The sequence below is a fragment of the Tenrec ecaudatus genome, chromosome 4 (genome assembly GCF_050624435.1).
Source record: "Tenrec ecaudatus isolate mTenEca1 chromosome 4, mTenEca1.hap1, whole genome shotgun sequence".
Lineage (NCBI taxonomy): Eukaryota > Metazoa > Chordata > Mammalia > Afrosoricida > Tenrecidae > Tenrec > Tenrec ecaudatus.
Window position 1 is genome coordinate 61,471,231 of NC_134533.1, and position 22,280 is coordinate 61,493,510.

Consider the following 22,280-nt stretch of genomic DNA (forward strand, 5'->3'; position numbering starts at 1 on the left):
CTTAAGTACATCTCATCTCAGATTATTGATAGGTTTAGAAATTGAAGTGAATACCTTTTATTTGATACATTGAATTGACGATTTGGTTACAACAGGGTGTTCCATAAGCAGTTTCTTAGGAAAGTCTGGTCACTTTCATCTGTTGGACTCTTTTTGGAGTAATTTTTGTAGTTCGACATAAACCAGGTTGAGGTTTGACCACATTGGGTGATCTTCTGTTCCATGTTTGGGGCATGCCTTTTCACATCTACTCTAACCCTTTTAAAATATTGTTTTCTACAGATAAAAATAATATTTACTGTGAATGTGCTGTGCTGATTTCAGTGAACATTTTCTGTAGACCTTCCACATCACTTTATTTAAGGAGAGGAGACCATTCATATTTTGTTCCCCTTTTTCTTGATTTGCTCACACCTGTGTATGTTTCAGAGGACAGAATTTTGCATCCATTCATCTTGTCATGTTTTGAAAAGAGAAAAAAAAGTTGGCCTCTTTTTTTTTTTGTTGGGTCGGCATCAACCTAGACAACCTTTATTTAGTAGAGGTGTATATATTTTAGACTATATAAAAACTTGCTTATTTAGGAATCCCTGGGTGGTGCAAATGGTTAAACCTTGATTGCTATCCAGGAAATGAGAGGTTTAAACTTCACTCAGGAAGTGCCTTTGAAGACAGGTCTGGTGATCTGCTTCCAAAGGATCACAGCCTTGAGTAGATGGGGCACCACAGACACGCGTGAAGTCACCAGGAGTCAGAACTGATTCGACAGCAACTAATAACATTTAGGGTAGCCTGTAAAGGATAGTTTTCCCAAATTAGGAGAAAAATTTGCAACAAAATCCTTACACATTTTCATCAAAGTTTATAAAACACTTCAGAGTTCAGGGATCCCTTTGAATCTTCCCAATTTAAGCATTTCCCATTTAGGATTATTCAATTCAAGCTAGTACCAACAGGCTAATAGAACTGTAAGTATCAGGGTTTTTTTCTGGGTGCTCAAAGCAGAATAAGTAAACAAAGAACCCATTAGAATTCCTTGTACAGTTTGTAGGCTATATGTATTTTAAAAAATCTGTTACAGTTTACCTAAATTGTACTTCCTAAGAGGCAGATTCACAAAGGTTAGACCTGTACCTAGAAGACTAATTTTTAGGTTTCTGCTAGAAATGGGTCTGCGACCTTTTATGTACCACGTTTGTGTTGTGCAAAGAAGTAGTCATTTCTAGGAAATACGACAGAGTTGTGGTTGAGATACCATACTTCTCAAGTGTTTGAATTTTCAAATCTTTAACCAAGTGCTTAAGGAAACTGACGTACAGGTTTAGTATGTAGGGCTATCTAGATGTTTCTGAGGCGTTACATCTCCTTAATGCTTATCCTCAAAGCTTAGTTTCTGATAAGTGATGAAAGATTGAGTTACCGTATGTACTCGACTATAAGCCGACCCCCAAAATCAGCCGAGGTACCTAATTTTACCACAAAAAAATGCATTAAAAAATGCACTGAAAAACTCAGCTGATACATGAGTGTATAAGGTACTTTAATTAAAAGATTCTAGGTTTGTGAATTCCTTTCTTCTATTAATTACCTGACATTCTTTACAGAGTAGGTTAAATGGACATAATTAAAAAAAAAATCCCCAAACATAATTTTTTTCACATGACCCTCTTAGCCACTGGTTGTCAACCTTCCTAATGTCTCAACACTTTAATACAGTTCATGTTGTGACCTCCCCAACCATAAAATTATTTTCGTTGCTACTTTATAACTGTAATTTTGCTGTTGTCACGAATAGGGCGACCCCTGTGAAAGGGTCATTAGACACCCCCCAAAGGGGTCATGATCCACAGGGTGAGAACCGCAATTTTTAAGCTCTTCTTGGGTACCTCTTTTTCCTCTTGCAGTGAAAATACTGTTCTCCTACTAGCCCAGTCTAATTCACAGAAGAAGTTTTTGACTAAGATTGGCATTTCCTGCAGTACTTCTCAGAACCTCCCCCACCCATATTCTTGAAAGACCTCTGTGTTTCAGAGTTCCTCCTCCTCCTCTTAGAAAAAAAAAAGAAAAATTTAAAAATATTGTGGTAAATAGATAGGTAACAAAATATTTGCCACATCAGCATTCTTCATGTGGCCAGTTCAGTGGCATTAAATATGTTTATCATGCTCCTTATCCATCACCACTTCCCAATTTTTTTTACACTCTTTACTCCCTCTACTTTAAGACTATACTGTAGGTCAGCTCACAGGTACCCCATTGGCTCCATTTGCCATCTTTTGGATTGTGTAAAATTCTTCCCTTTCGATATGACAAAATAATAATTTATAAATTATCAAGGGTTCATGAGGGAGGAGTGAGCTGGGAGGGAGGGAAAAATGAGTTGATGCCAGGGACTTACGTGGAGAGCAAATGTTTTTAGAATGATGAGGGCAATGAATGTACAGATGTGCTTTATACAATTGATGTTATGTATGGATTGTGATAAGAGTTGTATGAGCCCCCAATAAAATGATTTAAAAAAATTCTTCCCTTTCTGAAATGGCCCCTTGCTTCATCCCTTGAAGTTCATCATGCCTTAGGTGACAGACACCTCACATTCATCTTAGGAAAACATCTTTCTCCAAAAATTTTCAGGTAGGACAGTGGTAGCCAACACGACTCCTAATTTTGTACAAATCTTTCATGTTTTTTTTCTGTTTTTTTTAAAACGTTTTATTAGGGACTCATACAACTCTTATCACAATCCATACATACATCAATTGTGTAAAGCACATCTGTACATTCTTTGTCCTCATCATTTTCAAAGCATTTGCTCTCCACTTAAGCCCTTTACATCAGGTCCTCTTTTTCCCCCTCCCTCCCTTCTGCCCCCTCCCTCATGAACCCTTTCATAATTTATAAATTATTATTTTGTCATATCTTGCCCTGTCCGATGTCTCCCTTCACCCCCTTTTCTGTTGTCCGTCCCCCAGGGAGGAGGTCACATGTAGATCCTTGTCATCGGTTCCTTCTTTCCAACCCACTCACCCTCTACCCTCCCAGTATCACTCCTCACACTCCTGGTCCTGAAGATATCATCCACCTTGGATTCCCTGTGCCTCCAGCTCCTATCTGCACCAGTGTACATCCTCTGCTCTATCCAGACTTGCAAGGTAGAATATGGATCATGATAGTTGGGGGGCGGGTGGGGAAGCATTTAGGAATTGGAGGAAAGCTGTATTCATCGGTGCTACATCACACCCTGACTTCTTGCATGGTTTTTACTGAGCTTTTAAAAATGTATAACAAGAAAGAAATGAGCAAACTGATAATTAAAAATGAAGAGACTCAGGAGGAGGAATAGTTGTTTTCTCCCAGAACTGAATACAATTGAAAAATACAATATATGAATCTCAGACTGGAGCAGGATCATGATGTCAGCTGCTTGGTGCTTAAATACTTTGGAGTATATGCAAGCTTGCCATGGATAGTCTCTTTGCAGGTGTTACTGAAAGTTTGAGGCTAGCTCAACGTGAGCTATAAGCCTTTGTTGCTGCAGTTATTAACAGCTACCTGCTGATTTTGACAGTCTTCTTCAGTAAAGATTATTACAGACTATATTTTGAGAGATGAAATTTGCTGGAAAGAGTTTCAGATGAATCAGTATGGGAGAAAGAAGCAGGAAACTAAAGGATTTAAAATTGTATTACTTGGTTTAGTAACAAAAAGAAGGTTGGGTTTTTTCAGAAGTTGAAAAGCATCTTCTGATCACGATGGATAAAACTTGTGAGAAAATGGAAGGAAAGATTAAACAATTTTTTGTGTGTGAAGTACTGTGTTAATTGGGTTGACTAGAGAAACAAATCCAGAGATACTCATAAGTGTATAAGAGAGAGCTTTATATCAAGAAACAATTATGCATTAGTAAAATATCCCAGCCCAGTCCAAATAAAGTTCATGAGTTCAGTATAGCCCATAAGTCTAACATTTGCCTATGAATTCCTCTTGAGACTCACACAACACATGCAATGATGATGAATGCAGGAAGATCACAGATGAGTGGGTGGGAAGTCTTGTGGGTCCATGGCAGTGGAAGCTTTTCAGTGCTGGCAGGGGTCTTCACGTGACTCCTCTCGTTCCAGGACTCTAGCTCCATGTGTCTTGTCACCAGGAAAGCGAAGCAGAGTGTCCTGCCTCTAGAGAGCAACATAGGAGTTCCTCAGAAGGCCATGCCCACATGGAGGCTTCATTGACTATGGCCTAATTGACAGACTAGACTCCATCCCTTCGCATGTTGACAGGAAATTATATAACTGCCACAGACCAGCCCTTGTCAACTCGACACTTTTACACAACTCTTTAGCCATATATAATTTGTAAACAAAATAGTAAAATTATATTTGTACCTAACAGGATAAAACTAAAAATGCATACAATTCAATATGTGCCAAAGCCTCATTTAAGCATAATATTCTATAAGTGAATCACACATTCTATGCCTAACACTTGCAGTTAAGTGAGCACCTACACCACAAACATGAACATATTCAATGACTATATTCCCCACCTATGAAAGTTTTTAAGCCAGCCACTTCATGCCTTTATCCACCCAATTTCGGTATCCAATTTCATACTGCCTGCTTATATCAACCCAGTGCTCTGTGAAGAATCTTTATTCCAGTTGGAACCTTGTGAGTCCGCATCCATAAGTAAAGTCAAATCAGGACAGGCCATCCATAAAGTCAGCCGCAGTATGCACAAGTTCACAGGCTCAAAAATCTTATGGTCATCTGGTTGGGTTCTGGTCAACTCAATGTGGGCTGCCTCACTTAGCCTCACCAGGGTTAGGCTTTTGGTGAATTTTTTTGATCCACACGAAATAATGTCTTCTGTTGTGTTTTTTCATTACATTTGATAGTGTGTTTATGCCATGTAATAGTACTCCTAAGTTTATCTGGTTTTTTTCATTGAGGATCTTCATAGTTCCACATCTTATATATATTTAGTTCTCTAACCCATCTTGAGTACATTCTTATATATGGAATGAGATTTGGTCCATGTTTCACTCCTCTGCAAATGGAAATCCAATCTTTCCAGCACTATTTGGTTTGTTGAAGAGGCTGTTTCTTTCCCCACATATTAGTGTGTTTTGGCACCTTGTCAAAAATTACCTGTCTCAGAGGAAAGTAAAAGGAAATAGAAGAAGTAGGAGACATTTATAGAGGTATAAATATAGGCATGCATATATAAATATATTAATATATAATGATAGCGATATATATATACATATATTTATATGTTAAGTGTCAAGGTAGTAGACGGACATTGGACCTCTACTCAAGTCCTCCCTCAACGCAAGAACACTTCTTTCCAATAACCTGGCATTCTGTGGTGTTCATCCTCCCAACACAATCACTGAAGTTAAAATGGGTGCATAAGCAAATGTAGTGAAGAAAGCTGATGGTGCCCAGCTATTAGGCGATATAGCATAGTGTCCAGGGTCTTAAAGGCTTGGAGTTAAACAAGCAGTCATCTAGCAGGGAAGCAACAGAGCCCACAAGGAAGAAGCACACCATCCTGTGTGATAATGAGGTGTCAGGAGTAGGTACCAGGCATGAGATGACCAAAAACGAACAATCATATCAATGTGAACAAGGTGGTCGGAGTGGAAACCCAAAGCCCATCTGTAGACAATTGGACATCCCCTCACAGAAGGGTCACAAGGAAGGGATGGGCCAGCCAGGGTGCTGTATAGCACCGGAAGAAACATACAACATTCTTCTAGTTCTTTAATGCTCCCCCACCTTCCTCCCAGCATGACCCCAGTTCTACCTTACCAATCTGACTAGACTGGAACATATTCATTGGTACAGATAAGAGCTCTGGACACACAGAATCCAGGACAGATAAACCCCTCAGGAACAATAATGGGAGTAGCAATACCATGAGGGTTGTGGGGAGAAAGAGGGAACCAATCGATTGCAATGATTGACATATAACACCTCTCTCCCCGCAGGGTCACAAACAACAGAAACGTGGTGAAGGGAGACAGCAGATGGTTTAAGATATGAAAACAATAATTTATAATTTATCAGGAGTTCTTGAGGGTGGGAGGATGGGGGAGGGAGGGGAACAAAGGAGCTGATACCAAGGGCTCCAGTAGAAAGAAAATGTTTTGAAAATGATGATGGTTAAAAGGTAATGGAATTTTAAAAAATCACTTTATTGGGGGCTCATACAATTCTTATCACAATCCATACATACATTCATTGTGTCAAGCGCATATGTACATTTGTTGCCATCGTCATTCTCAAAACATTTGCCTTCCACTTGGGCCCTTAATATCAGCTGCTCGTTTCCCCCCTCCCTCCTCACTCCCCCCTACCTCATGAACCCTTCATCATTCATAAATTATTATTATTTTGTCATATGTAATGCCATCCGACATCTCCCCCCGCCCTCTTCTCTGCTGTCCATCCCCCAGGGAGGAGGTTATACGTAGATTCTTGTAATCGCTTTCCCCTTTCTACCCCACATTCCCTGAAATGGAATTTTTTTCGGGAACTTTTTTTTTTTTTCCCTTTTCTTTTTTTACATTTTATTAGGGACTCATACAACTCTTAGCACATCCATACATTCCCCGCCCCAATCATTCTCAAAGCATTTGCTCTCCACTTAAGCCCTTTGAAGCTCCTTTGTATAAAATTCCAATCTTGTGATGTTAAAGAATCTTTACCTGAATAATAATCAGTTAGACTTTTTCGAATTTTGTACCACCTAAGAAAAACTGTGGTTGAGCTAGAATTTGTTTCATCAGTTTCAACACATGAATAATATCCTGTGCTAAGTGTGTTCTTAATGGTTAGATAACATAGTCTGCAAATGTGGCGCCTCCCAGTGAAAAGGATATATTCGTATACGTTCTTTTTCATGTAGGCCTTACTTATGTCTGGTTCATTTGTATCTCCCACAAAACCTAAGACCCACAACAACATAATTCCGTGAATAGGTATAGGATTCATTTGAAAGATACCATATATACTAGAATATAAGCCGATCTGAACGTAGCCAAGGCACCTAAGTTTACCACAAAAACTACATTAAAAATGTGCTGGAAAACTCGGCTTATACACGCGTGTATAGAGTACTTGGTCATCGTTCCCTTATATTTTCCCATGTGATCTACTAATTTCATTTGTTTGAAATATTTAGGTACATTTAATTTGTCCACCATATCCTTTCCCCCGTAGGAAAAGCAATATATGGAACAGTATGCTTTCAGAAAATACACCAATGATATATAGTAATTCGCTATCTGTTGAGTTCTTTCTCTTATTTTATCCTGTTGTAATGCCTGTGGTGGTTCAGGGGCAGTTCTCACCTTCCATGTTGGAGAGAGACCCATATCTGTTTTCTGTCCAGTGAGCTGAAAGTGCAGCTGTTAACTCATCTGACAATGGAGACTAGTGTGTTGTCATGCTGAACAGGTTCCAATGGGGCTTCCCAGCTAAGAAAGCCCTGGTAATCTACTGCAAATCAGCCAGTGAAAACTCTTGTGGATCACCCTGGCCTGATCCCATTTTGCATGGGGTTGCTTTCAGTTGGGTGCTTAATTGTTGGAAACCAGCAAGAACAGTAATTTTCAGACCTTGAATTGGAACTCTTCCACCTGCAGTCAGCACTTTTTATGTTCTAATGAAACAGTAGAAACATATGAAAGAGCATTGTAGTAGTAAGGGTAAGTATTGTTCTGTGAAAAAAAAATCCTAAAAGTAGATTTATTTGTATACATACATGTACTTATTTATTGCTTCATGATATATTAATATATTTTTACTGGCGTCATGGTAAAAATATTTGAATAACTGCTTTATTGTAATAATCTGTTATTTCATTTATATAGCTTTATGCCAGTACATACAGGCTTCTAAAACCAGGGATGGTGCCAGCCCTTTCATTTCGAGTACGACTGAAGGTAAAAACAAAACAGTTGAGAATACCCAAAACTTTCTGGTGGTTCTTACATATGTCTCTCCAGTGGCATTTTGTATCTTTTGACCTTCTAACTTTCTTGTATTCTTTTTGTCCAGTAGATTTTTCAGATTTGTATCTTTGTAGGTGGTGGGGTCTTTGGCTCTTTTAATTTTAACTTTCTTACTCCAGTATACTCTTGTACATTTAGGAGGGAGAAAATGAATATAAAAGCAAATTTTAGATATTTTAAATAATTCTGAACTGAAAAACTTATTATTACATTAATCTAAAAGTACCCAGAATATGCAAAATCTGGAAATATGAAATCTGCTTTCTTAATGTTTCTATATTTTTCAGCCTGTAAATTTTTAGAGATAATAGAATGCATATTTTATTCAGAATTTTAAATAATTTGTTTCTATGAGATCATTAGTTGACTTTAGGTATATTAAATATGGGGGAAATTAATATAGTCCTTTATTATTTCTTATGCTTTCTCTTTCTTTCCAAAGAAAATTAACCATTGGGTGTATAGTATTTATTTTTAAGAAAAGCAAAGACAGCTAATGATGTTCAACATTAACCATGCTAAACTTTTTCAGCTTTTTTACTGACTCAATAACTTTTAATGCCTTTCCTATTCTTAGATGGTTGGCATACTAACCCCTTTGCCTTCATTTCTGTACCTTACTGGATTACTCAAACTCAAACACTCACAATCCTGAGATTTAAAGGGACTTTTGAGAGATTTTCTTTATTCTTTTTCTTGCAGGAGAAAATTTTGAGCAGACACCATTAAGACGAACATTTAAGTCTAAGGTCCTTGCCCGGTATCCTGAAAATGTAGAATGGAATCCTTTTGACCAAGATGCAGTAGGAATGGTCAGTATTTGTTTGCTTCAAGTGTGATATAATATAGAAAGTCATTTATGGTAGGACAGTCCAGAATGTGGCACTTGTAGCCTGACAATATCAAAAGCCTTTGAAGGAGGAGGGGTTGTAATGTCTATTATACATGATTTTGCGTTTGGATCAATATGTCACATAATTAGACTATATTAAATAGACTAAAAGTCAGTGATTTTCTGTTGGTCAGATACATAGTATCGAGTCAGTAAACTTTTTTAATGATGTTGGTTGCTTGTAGCATGATGTTACACAATGAGGTTTAAAGCAATTTCTTCATATAAATGAGTAAATGGTAGAATTTAGTATTTTTGTTTACTTATTTTAAATAGGACAGTAGTTTAGATTTCATGTAGAAGAATACAAAAATGAATAAGCTAACCTTTTTAGAGTAGTCACATTGTGCTCAAAGAAACCAAAGTCACTCTCCTTGAGTCAATTCCAACTCAGGGACTCTTCCGGACAGGGTAGAACTGTAGCTCAGTGTGTAACCCACTATGCCACAGGGCTACTTTTTCACCTTGTGCTAGACGTTTTACATTAATTAGTGTATTTAATTGTCATAGCTTCCATTGAGGTAGGTATTATTAAATAAATACATTTACGAACATGTAGCAACTTTATTCGATGGGGACAGTAAGACCCAAAGAAGTTAAATAATATGTTCAAGGACAGATGGCTAATAAGTAATTGAGCTGTAGTTTGAACCTCAGTCAGTCTCTAGAGCCACATCTTTGTATTATCTTAAACCATTTTAAATGTCATTCTGTACCTTTTAGAGTATTTATGTTCTTGTTTGATATCTGTAATAACCCTGTGAAGCTGGCAGAGTAAACCATATTATCCCCTTTTCACAGATAAGGAAACTAAAGCTTGGAAAGGACCAAGTTTATGACCCTTAATCCAGTACTTATTTCATTTTAACGTGGTGTATTTTAGTACTTGCTCTTCTTTCCATCTTTGGGAGGAGCCAAGTTTAAGGCTAATGGGTGCAACCTTATTTGTCCTTGTATTTGTTAGCTCAGGCTGCAAGTCCTTCATATATATAGTCAGGTTTGTGCAAAGCTGGAAAATTGAGGACTGATGGATTCAGGTTAATTTGATTAACATTCCAAGTTTTTTTTATATAACTCATCGAATTAAAGTGAAAATAGTGTAATTTTCTCACTCTTTCTGTTATGAATTGAGAAAGTTTTATTGATGACTGAATTTTATGAGCCAGTGAGGTCTAAATTATTCACATAGTTTATTTTTAGATACAGAGCTATATCTATCTGGCTTTTTAGATTTCTTTCTAGCAGCATCTCAAATATATAATATACCATATATACTCAAGGATAAGCCAACCCGAATAACAGTTGAGGCACATAATTTTTACCACAAAACTGCATAAAAAACGTGCTGAAAAACTTGGCTTATACACGAGTATATACGGTACTCTTTAGCATGTTGTCATACACAACCATCTTCCATTTCCTGAATTCTCCAGACTTTTACTTCCATGTCTTTTTATATTCTTTTCTGTCCCTGAAATGCCTTCTTCGTTTTGTCTACCTGATAAATTCTGTCATACCCTCCTTTGTGAAGCTCTTTCTGATGTGCTCATGCTGAATTAGCTGTTTTTGTCCCTGACACTTTGTATATACTTCTGTGTAGCTAGGATGGCTGTATTGCAACAAAAATAGTCATTTCAACCATTTTTATGTATTTATTTAAGTGACATTAGTTATAGTCACCATGTTATAAAACCATCACCACTATCCATTTCCAAAATTATCCATTGCCTTAGCAGAAGCTCTAACTGTATAATTTGGTATCCCAAATACCCAGCACAGTAAGTACTCTATAAATGAATAGTGATGGTGATATTTTGAAAAGAGGCTTTGCAGAGAATGATTTCACTGCTTATTTTCTTGTTGTCTCCACAGCTGTGCATGCCCAAAGGGCTGGCATTCAAGACCCAGGCTGATCCCAGGGAGCCCCAGTTCCATGCTTTTATTATCACAAGGGAGGATGGCTCTCGGACATTTGGGTTTGCTCTCACCTTTTATGAAGAAGTGACTAGCAAGCAGATCTGTAGTGCCATGCAGACCCTTTATCACATGCACAATGCTGAGTATGACGTTCTACATACTCTTCCTGTGGATGGCCAAGACCAGAGTGGCATGGAAGATGGTGAAGGCACTCCTGGGACCAAGCTGCAGCGCTTCAACTCCTATGACATTAGCCGGGACACACTCTACGTCTCTAAGTGCATCTGCCTTATCACGCCTATGTCTTTCATGAAGGCATGTCGGAATGTGTTGGAACAGCTCCACCAGGCGGTTACTTCACCTCAGCCCCCTCCACTGCCCCTTGAGAGCTACATATACAACGTACTCTATGAGGTGCCACTCCCACCTCCTGGCCGGTCCTTGAAGTTTTCTGGAGTCTATGGACCAATAATCTGCCAGAGACCAAGTACCAACGAGCTTCCCTTGTTCGACTTTCCTGTCAAAGAGGTCTTTGAACTGCTTGGGGTGGAGAATGTTTTTCAACTTTTCACTTGTGCCCTTCTAGAGTTTCAAATCCTGCTCTACTCACAGCGTAAGTATTGTTTACTGTAGCGCTCTCTGCCAGCAGAGCCCCCTCCCCCCTTTCTTTTCATACTCAGATTTAGTGGGGGCTGACTATGAAATTCAAGGAGTGTGACATTTTGAGAAAACCTGAGATATTTTGCTAGTAGGTGGTGGATGACAAGCTGATGAGCTATGAGAGACTAGCGTTTCTTAACTTTTTGCTGGGCACTCCAGTCTGGGAGGGGAGATTTCTATTGCTCCTTTTGGTTCATGCTGAACAGAGGCAAGTGGTGATGTAACAGAAAACTGACTTTCTATCAGTGTTGTTCTGTTATCTTGCAGTTACTTTGGCCCTTCCTCAGCCTAAAAGCAAAATTGAGGATTCAAAAACAGTGTTCCTTTTGTATATATGGGAAAACATTAAGATGAGTTTTTTTTGGGGGTGTGGGGTGTGGCGGTTGTTGTTTCCACTGAATTGCTGCTGTTATGAGGGTATAACTGAGTGAGAAGATGATTTAGATAAGACAGGGAGATCAGAAGAAAATAAATGACTATTCAAAAATAGTTAATTCAAAATGACTACACTAAACAAGTAACATAAAATTTTTCATTCCCCACGTATTTATTGAGCGTCTACTGTGTGCCAGGATTATTCCAAGTGCTGGAGATACAGTGGTGGACAAAGGAAATAAAAATCCATGTGCTACAACTTAGATATTGATTGGGGAAAGAGAGCAGATAACAAATAGTACATAAGTGGTAAAAGACCTGTGGAGAAAAAGAAAATGGGGAAAGGAGAGAGTATTTGAGGAAGGGAATTTTCAGTTTTTGATGGAGTGATTAGAAAAGACCACGACCTTTCTCAGTGACCCAGCCATCTTAATAGCGGGGTCCAAGTGGGAAAAGTTTTCTGGATAAAGGGCATAGAAAAGTTCTGAGACACGAATGTAGTTGGTATGTTAAAGAGTAGTGAGACAGATGAACAGATGGACTAGAATATACTCTATAGAGAAGTGTAGGAGAAGATTTTTTAATTTTTAAAAACTTTATATTGAAATAATTTCTAATTTATAGATGACTTGTCAAAAGTGTTCAAAAACATACTCTGCCACAGATAATCCCAATTAACATTTTACCATATTTAGTTCATGACTTTCTGTCTTTATGCATATGAATATTCTTTACCATTGAGAGTTATTGCAGATGTGACAAGGACATTCTCTTATACAACTACAGTATTATTAAATTGAGGAAATTTAATATAAAATATTAAGATTTTGCTGTTATCCCATAATGTCTGTTATGATAATTAAAAAAAATCCCAATCCAAAATCCAGTTCAGTAGCATACATTGCTTTTAGTTTTCAGTTGTTCAGTTTCTTATTTTTATGACATTAACATTTTTGAAGAATACAGGCAAGTTATTTTGTAGATTGACCTGCACTTTGGGTTTGCCATTTGTTTCTTTGTGATTGGATTCAGGTTATAAAAGTTTTACTGTAAAAAAAAAGTTTGACTGTAATATTAGTAACTTAAATGCTTTCCTCAGCACATTATATTAAGAAGCATATAATGTTAAATTTTACCACTACAGGAGGCCCTTGTCAGTTTGTTCCATTTCTGGTAATGTTAATTTCGTCACTTAGTTAAGATGGTATCCGATGGATTTCTTCACTATAACATTATGATTTTCCCTTTGTAAAGTAAGTAATTTGTGGGGAAATACTTTAAAATTCTGTAAATTTCCTTCTCTTTGAAATTTTTGCCTAGTAGTTTTAACATCCCTGGATGGTTTTCATCTGAATCAATTATTATTATTATGATTGCAAAATGAAGATTTTCTAACACTAATATTCCATCTTTATTAGTTGACATTCTATAAAAGAACTCTCCATTCTCCCTTGTTTATGTGTTACTTACTAGACTCATACATTTTTATTTTATTCAGTGAGTTATTATAGTTCACTACTATTTTTGTTTCGATGCCCCAATTGTCTTAAATTTGGCCTGTGGGCATTGAGCTGAGGAATCGTGGTTAATTTTCATGAGGGCAGTGATTTTTGCCTATTGTCCACTGATGTGTTCTGAGCATCAGAGAAGTACTGGAATATAATGGATGCTCAGTGATTGTTTGCTAATGAGTGGATAGCTTATGCTTTTAAGTAGGATCACTTAAGCGACTGTGTTCTGAATAAATCCCAAATGGGGAATGGGGAAAAGTGGAGTCCAGTTAGGAAGCTATTTCATCAAATTAGCGAGAGATGATATTGACTAGGACTAAGGAAGTAAAACAGTAAGGTGATATAAAATGGTTGGATCCTGAGTATAGTTTGAAAGTAAAGTAATAGAGGATATATTGAATTGAAGAACCCAAACCCCTCTAAAGTAGATAGCCACTTTTATTTGCTCCAGTTAATTCCTTGTGGGGATACTGTTACTATTCTAATTTTTGAGGGGGACACAATTTTTTTTAAATGTGAAATCTCTGATTCTTAAACATTGGCCACAGTATTCTTGTTGTGCAGGCCAAACAAAGCTGTGTGTTAGTCAGGATTGACTAGACAAATCCAGGAAGACACTCATGTGTAAGAGAGAACTTTATATCAAAGAACAAATTGTATATTGCGAAAACATCCTAGCTCAGTCCAAATCAAGTTCATTAAGTCTGATATTAACCCATATGTCCGATACTAGCCCATAAATTCTTCAGACTCACACATCACATGCAATGGCGTTGAATGCTGGAAGACCACAGGCCAGTGGGTGGAGGGTCTTGTGGATCCAGTAGTGCTGGCATGGGTCTCCATGTGGCTCCTCCAGCCCCAAGGCCCTGGCTGCCATCAGCGTGACTCCATGTGTCTTGTCATTAGTAATGTCGTGCAGCAAGTGTGCGCCCCACCTCCAGCAAGCTATTTATTTATCTCTGTAGTGCCTCCAAATGAGGTCATCAAGCTGCAACCTGATTAACAGGCTAAACTCCCACCCTGTCTCTCTTAATAGTCTCAAGTTAACACCAGATTACGTAACTACCACAGGCTGAATATAGTTCTCAGTGTTTTACTTTCCAGGTTTTTGTTTAAAATGTGAAGTTACAGACTCCTATCTCTGGGTGAGGTGTAGATGTTACATTCCTAATAATAATTGCCTTATGGCTGGAGTTTGATAAAAATACTTTGAGACTGAGTTGAATAGGGAAAAGGTAGTCTGGTTTAGATGAGAAACTGGCATTTAGTTACCTGTCATAGAGAGTAGGAATTGGTGTGGAGGCTAGAAAAGGAGAATTACAACCAGAAATAGGACGTGACATTTGTAATCAGAATATGGGTTCTTAAAATTTCCAGAGCAGTGAAGGCAATTGAAAAGGCTTGTGTGTATAATCAAATTGAACACAGGACCTAAAGTCATGCTTAGCATGGACAAGAAAGAACTTGTTTAAAAACTTTCTCTCCGGACAGTGCTGAGCATAGCTGAGGCTAAAATGGAGTGGATTGCCTTGTGTTGCATGCAGATTATAGCCTTTAATATTAATACTGTGCTTTAGATCTTTTCCGGTTGCTTTTCTTAAAGTTACCTGTATTTATGATTCAAAGGAATTATCCTGCATGAAAATCTGGCACTTCAAAGACATGAATGATTTCACTATTCACAGTTGATGTTGCCTACTTCACATTGTCTTCTGAACAGAACAGCAAAGAGGTGTTAGTTAGGGAAAAGGAATTCAGGTTAAGTTCTAAGAGTCTAAAAGTATTATTTGGATGATTGAACAAGCAGTTTTGAGCAGTAGTTTCTTTATGTATATCTTGTTCTGTTTCTGCAAAAGTGGCACAGGGACTGGCCACATCTTACTTCCCTATTACCACAAGGCAAGGGTCATACATGCCTCCATCCTCCATCTTTCTTCACCCTATTTTGATGTCAGCTGCTCCTTCCTTGGCAGCCTACTTCTGTGCTGTGTTCAATGATTTGTTGTAACAGAATTCTTAGACAATAGGGGTATTAACAGGTTGCTGACCACAAACCAGGATCAGAAAACAGTAAGGATATAGTTATTGGTCCACAGTAATCTCTCTCAGTCACCAGCCAAATCTTGAATGTATTCCAATTTTGAAAGACCTGGAATTTTTCTCTCTTCCAACTGAAACCAGGACATCTTTACAGCCAGGGGAATGGCAATTAAAACAAACCAGTCCCCTCTATTAGGGTTATATATGCCCTATTTGCATAGCTCCACCTAAATCATTTGGTAGGGGTTACGGAGGCATTGGGGACCTCTGGTGATGTGGGGGGTTACATTCCGGGCTGCTAACCTCAAAGTCAGCAGTTTGAAACTACCAGCTGCTCCACCAGAGAGACAAGGCTTTCTGCTCTTTTTCTTTTTGCCATCAGATTTTTGCCATTTATTTACATTATGTTTTGTTAAAATATGTAACCCAGTAATAAGTTCAGCTAGCACAGCCAAGTGTCTCCACGTGGCTCCTCCAGCTCAGGGCTCAATCAGCATAGGTCTGTGTGTCGTGTCAGCAGGAAGACGAAGCAGAGAGAGTGTGTCTGGCGTCCGGTGAGCTATCTCTGTTGTGCCTCCAAATGAGGTCACCAAAATGAGACCTGATTGACAGGCTGGACTCCACCCCTTCCTCAGTTGACAGATTATTTAACTGTCACATGATAGTTGTTGGAATGATAGAACAGGTGGATTTCAGCAGAAAACAGGTAACACAAGTAGAGTTGTCCAGGTGCCTAGTGGAATTGAGACCTCATGGAAGAGACTGAATTGCAGTGGTTTGAAGTATGTTAGTTGTTGCTTTTATATAGGACTAAATATTTATGAATTTAAAATTTGTTTATTGAAGATATGTTTTCTGTGATTTGAAGAGTATTTTTTTATCCCTTCAATGGGTCTAGGGGAGAGACTCTTCACTATACTTTTTAATGGGGGGAATATTGATATTTTATTTGGGCACAATAAAAAATGAGATCTTCTGGAAATCTTAGCAGAGTTTGCCCCAGACCTTTAGGGAATATGAAAAATTCTTGCTCCGTTGTCCTTACACATAAGTTTTTTTAAAAAAATTGGTTATGAAATCGCTTGAGTTTTATGCACACTGATTTGTACATTACATATGTTTGCCCAGAAAGATCAATGCAGCATCTTCTTGAGTATAGGCAAAAAGGTTTGAAATAATGATTTTTTTTGCATTACTGGTAAAAATAATTATTTTGAAGCTATACTCTTAGTATTAGCCAGGAACAGATAACAACCAGCTTTCAAGCTTTACGAGTGAGCAGCTAAAATGCCTTCCTTTTCCGGGCATTGTTTTGTTCTTCTAATCACTTTATGAACCAAGTTGCACTTTGCTTAAATAGTGGGCTTGGTTTTTATTGAATAAAACCATTCTTAACTCCTATGAAAGGTTATTTCAAATCAGCCATTCCAGAATTATTCATGATTTTATATTCTGTCCCACACATTATATGCTACTTTTAATCTAGATTCTATAATTCATTACAGTGGCCACACAGAAGTCACAAACAGTGTTCATGATTATAGGGTTTTTAAGGAAATTAATAGGTCACAATGCAGGTGAGAGATGCTCAGGAGATAGATGTTCAGCTAGGACATGTTACAAAATCCCTTCAGGGCTGCTAATAAATGCCGAAAGGGCACGCCACTTCATTGTAAACTGTAGCCTGAAGGTAAACTCCCCTATTTAAAGTAGCCAGAGGCACCCCAATCCACAAGGCAGTCTCCTACCCCCAAAGCACTCAGTTTTACATGCTGCTTGGGTTGGGAAGTCTACCACTCTGTCGCACACACTGACTACTGGTTCTGCTGCTGCTGCTACTCCGATTCCATCGCTCTCTACTGGATCCAGGAGGTTCACTGCACAGGGGTCTTAGGGTGCACAGGACACATTCTCCTGACTCTTGCTGGTGGTCAAATCCCCGCTCCTGCTTCTCAGAGGGCTTCTTTAATTCCTAGCAGGATGGCATTCCCAGTGCTTCCTGTTAACAATTACAGGTAAATCCTATCAGTGTCTACTAGAACCACTTATCTTACCCTGACCCACATAGGAAAAGGTTCCTTTGGTGAAAGTTACAGAGATTTAGGCTAGAAGAACCAGATTAAATAATTCACTGCCCCTGCAGGTTTTAAATTTATGCTCTGCTTTTTCCATAAAAACCAGAAATGATTTTACCATTTATGAATATTAATTTTAAAATTTCCATTTAACCATTCCATTTTACTGGCCTTGCCAATATATTTATTAGCCATTTAAAATAAAGAAAATTGTATTTCAAAGAAAAATTAAAATTGGGCATAAACTCTTCCTTTCAGAACAAGAATTTTGAGTCACTGAAGTCAGTCCTCTGGGCTTTCCAAGGTCTAGGGAAGGTTTTTACCAAGGTGTTTTCCCATTCAGGAATGGTTGCCATGTGGAGCGGAATTGGAGACTATGGTAATCTGCTTCTGCCTATTCAGTGGCTCTTGGTGCTTGCTCCTGAAGGCAGAGCTCACATTGGCTCTCTTCAGAGTACACTGCAGCTATTTCTGAGTGTATAGTGAGCTGTTTAGAATTTTACCTCACTTTCTCCACCCTCCCTTTACTTCATACTGGAGTTTAATGTTTGCAACAAAGTGTTCTTGATGACTTTTATTATATTTTTGTGTGAATTTTCACTACTAGCAGGATCTTGTGCTGTGGTGGATTGTGGTTGGAGTTGGGGAGCTGGCCAGCCCCCTACCACTAATCATGGGTTCAATAGGTACAATTGTACAGTATATATATATATATATATATATATATATATATATATATATATATATATATATATGTCATAGAGAGCATGAGAGATAAAAGAGATATTGAAATAATGGAGTCAGACACATTTCATGGTAGCATGCTCACCTCAGCCTGGCTTGGTGGTCCACATGGAGAGAGGGGGGAAAGGGAACAGGGGAGAAGAGGGAGTCCATGAGAGGTCAAGAGAGGAGCTGAGAGAGAGAGAGAGAGAGAGAGAGAGATCTCTCTATTGCTAACCCAGGCCTATATATCTTTGGGGGCATGCAAGCCCACTAATTACAGGTAAACACATACATCACAGGAAGGGGTTGTACTATATACAGCAATGAGAGGGTGGTCTAGGGACATACAAGCAATAGGAAGAGGAGGGATTGGGAGTATACATGTGATAAGATGGGCGGGTCCTAGAGTCAGGATAGCAGCTTAACTTTGGATGTCCCAGAGCCCGTTAGATCTGTTCTCTGGATCCCCATTATCAATAGGGTGTAAACCCCAATTACAGGAACCAAATCAATGACTGCAGGCCTGTCCATTGTCCTTAACAGCAGGGAGTGGGGCCTACCTTAGTCTGGTGACTGACTGTCTTCAGGAAGGATGTCTGTAAGCATCTGACCTCTCTCCCCACAGTGGATGTATATATCAGCCTGTGTGCTCTCTGGGTTGCCTGTCTGATATAACACGAGAACCACCCTCTGAACATACCCTGTTGAAGTTTATCCTTAATTCTCTATTAATGCAAAATTGTATTGAAGGTTTTAGCTTACTGTTGGGGGAGTCATTGTCTTGGTTTTGACTGCCTGGTTTGTGTGTGTTTTTTCACCTAGATTACCAGAGACTGATGACTGTGGCCGAGACGATTACAGCTCTCATGTTCCCTTTCCAGTGGCAGCATGTCTATGTCCCTATTCTCCCAGCTTCTCTCATGCATTTCTTAGATGCTCCTGTGCCATACCTGATGGGCTTGCATTCCAATGGCCTGGATGACCGTTCAAAGCTGGAGCTGCCACAAGAGGTGAGAGAAATTATGGTACTTAAATGCTGGTACCTCTGGACTTGCTCCTTTGGGATGAACCCAGGTGTCACCAAGTGTATTTTAAGGAATATAACTTTCCAGGGGTGGGGTGGGGTAGAAAGTACACATAATGAACATTTATTTAGCTCAGGTTATATTGTTATGAGTATACTTGTGAAATTTGTTATCTTTATAACTTAACATGTTGTGTGCTGTAAAGTCAATTCTGATTCATAGTGTTCCTATAGCACTGAATAGAACTGCTTCATAGGATTGCCTAGGTGATAATACCCTGTAAAAGTTTTTTTCTCCCTCAGAGTTCGTGGTAGGTTCAAGCCATTTACCTTCGGGTTAGTACCCAAGTGCTTAACTGCTGTGTCACCAGGACTCAAAACTCTACATACATATCAACATATTTATATTCTATTTTGTGCTATTTTTAATTTTCATACACTATATTTTAGACATGAAAAAAATTTTATTAAGTAAACCTGGAAACCTATTAAAGTAAATATCTGCTTTGTAAATACCCTTCTTCAGTAGTTATCATGTATGCTCAGTTGCAATTCACATATATTCTTCCTGCCCTCTGTTTTGTTACGCTCTTATTTTCTTACTGCTTTGAAAGTCAATCATGTATTAATAAAGCAGTGATTTTCTCCTAGAGCATAAAAGTTGATCTGTGAAAGTTGAGTCCTTCATAGTGATTCTTACAGTACTGAATCTGTTTTGAACATTTTTATGGTTTGAGATAAAGAGGCGCTTGAAAGGAGTATGTTTTCTCTCATGGTAGGAGGATGGCATTCTTCTTAGCCCTATTGTTTCAAATACCAAAAGAATTGGCTAGGCTCTCTCCCAGGCTCTGTCACTATGGTCGGCATGGCCCGTGGAAATCAAAGAGAACTTGCCTGCCAGAAAAACATGAAGAACACCCAGGAGATTAGCAAGGGAAAAGAAGAGGATAACTTGACAGCCTCTCCGAGGAAGCAGAGGGATTCTGAGATCATGCAACAAAAGCAGAAGGCAGCTAACAGAGGAAGTCTATGCAGACAAGAGAAAAATGATGACTGGCTGGTTTGGAATCCCTGGGTGCTCCTGCCAACGAGGTGTATCATATGCTCTAAGATCAAGATTTTGTAGGGTGAACCATCATTACATATGTTATAAAATCCTTATAAAACGGTCTATTTTAAACTTTACCTTTCAAACTGATAGAGTGTGATGTTTTAGGATCATTCTTCAAAAAAAATAAAACACTAACCATTTATGTAAAAAAAGAATTGCCTAAAATATGCATTTCTTTCATTCCAAATATATTTAAAACATCATTAGAAATGATTGTTTTATTTTTCATTTTCCTAGAGTTACTGATATAATCTTTCTGTCTTTTACGTTAGATGAGAGTAAGTCAAAAAGTATTGTTACAAATTTATTGCAACCTTTATTAAACAAAAATTTCAACACATGAAGCTATTGTTTCTCAATACATCCTCCACTTAGGTTTACACACCTTTGAAGGTAGTGTTTCTGTTTCTCTTACTCTTCTCCAAAGAATCCTGTGCTCTATGGATTTACACTACATCTTGTACAATTGTGACTCTCTTAAATGTTCTATGAGTTTTGAGAGCAAAAAAGTCTGAGGGGTAATATCAGGGTTGTAGGGTGGATAGCATACATTTTCCCAAGAAAATCCTCATAGGACAGCCTTGGCTACCCTCAAAAAATAAGCAGTTGCATAGTTGTGATGCAAAGAAGTTATTTGGAGCAACTTCTCTGGTCCTTCCCTCATTAATGTAGTGCCTCATTTTCTTGGCACATCTTCCTAATAAAGCCTCTGTGATTAGCCTGTGTCCTTTGAGAAAACCTATCAAGATGACCCCTTGGAGTCCCCCAAAACAGTCGCCTTAACCTTCTGAGATCTCTGCCTTGAATTAACTGCCCCTGAAGATTTCCATGGAAGCCGCTGTTTTAATGGAACTTTCTTTTGAAAGCATCCTAATAAGACTAAGATAAGTATATTACTGAGGAAGCTTGTCTGTAGCCATCTGCTAATTGCAGAGACATAATTAAACACACTTTGTTTGAAATAGACCTGTGCATGTATGACCTGGAACCCTAGTAGCAGTATTTTTTTAAATCATTTTATTGGGTGCTTGTATAATTTTTATCCCAATCCATACATCGATCCATTATGTCAAGAACATGTGTACATTTGTTGCCATCATCATTCTAAAAACATTTGCCTTCTACTTGAGCCCTTAATATCTGTTGCATATTTCCCCCCTCCCTCCCCATTCCCCCTACCTCATGAACCCTTCATCATTCATAAATTATTACTATTATTTTGTCATATGTTATACTGTCCAATGTCTCCCCCTGCCTTCTCTGCTGTCCATCCCCCAGGGAGGAGGCTATATATAGATCCTTGTAACTAGTTCCCCCTTTCTACCCCACATTTTCTCCCAACTTCCAGGCATTGTTACTCTCACCACTGGACCTGAAAGAGTCATCTGTCCTGGATTCCCTGTGTTTCCAGTTGCTATCTATACCTATGTATATCCTCTGGTCTAGCCAGATTTGTAAGGTAGAATTGGGGTCATGATAGTGGGGGGAAGGAAGCACTTAAGAACTCGAGGAAAGTTATATGTTTCATCGTTGCTACCCTGCACCCTGGCTGACTCATCTCCTCCCCACAACCCTTCAGTAAGGGAGTATCCGGTTGGCTACCAATGGGCTTTGAGTCTCCACTCTGCACTCACCTACATTTACAATGATATTTTTTGTTCCTTGATGGTTGATACCTGATCCCTTTGACAGCTCGTGGTCACACAGGCTGGTGTGTTTCTTCCATGTGGGCTGTTGCTTCTGAGCTATATGGCCACTTGTTTATCTTTGAGCCTTTAAGTCCCCCGACTCTATATCTTTTGATAGCCGGGCACCATCAGCCTTCTTCACCACATTTGCTTATGGACAGGTTTGTCTTCATTGATCGTATCAGGGAGGTGGGCACCCATTGCCCTCCCTCTGTACCCTTCTACAAATTGGTTG

General features: G+C 38.6%; 1 protein-coding gene across 3 annotated transcripts in view; it reads left to right on the plus strand.

Annotated features, from left to right (window-relative positions):
• The window catches only part of DENND5A (DENN domain containing 5A), a 94,518-nt gene that overhangs the window by 22,997 nt on the left and 49,241 nt on the right, over positions 1–22,280 (plus strand). For all 3 annotated transcript variants that reach the window (XM_075546101.1, XM_075546098.1, XM_075546100.1), the window contains exons 2-5: positions 7,883–7,954; positions 8,726–8,835; positions 10,788–11,445; positions 19,045–19,232. In XM_075546101.1, the coding sequence (XP_075402216.1) occupies positions 7,883–7,954; positions 8,726–8,835; positions 10,788–11,445; positions 19,045–19,232 (1,028 nt within the window). The remainder of the gene's footprint in view (positions 1–7,882; positions 7,955–8,725; positions 8,836–10,787; positions 11,446–19,044; positions 19,233–22,280) is intronic.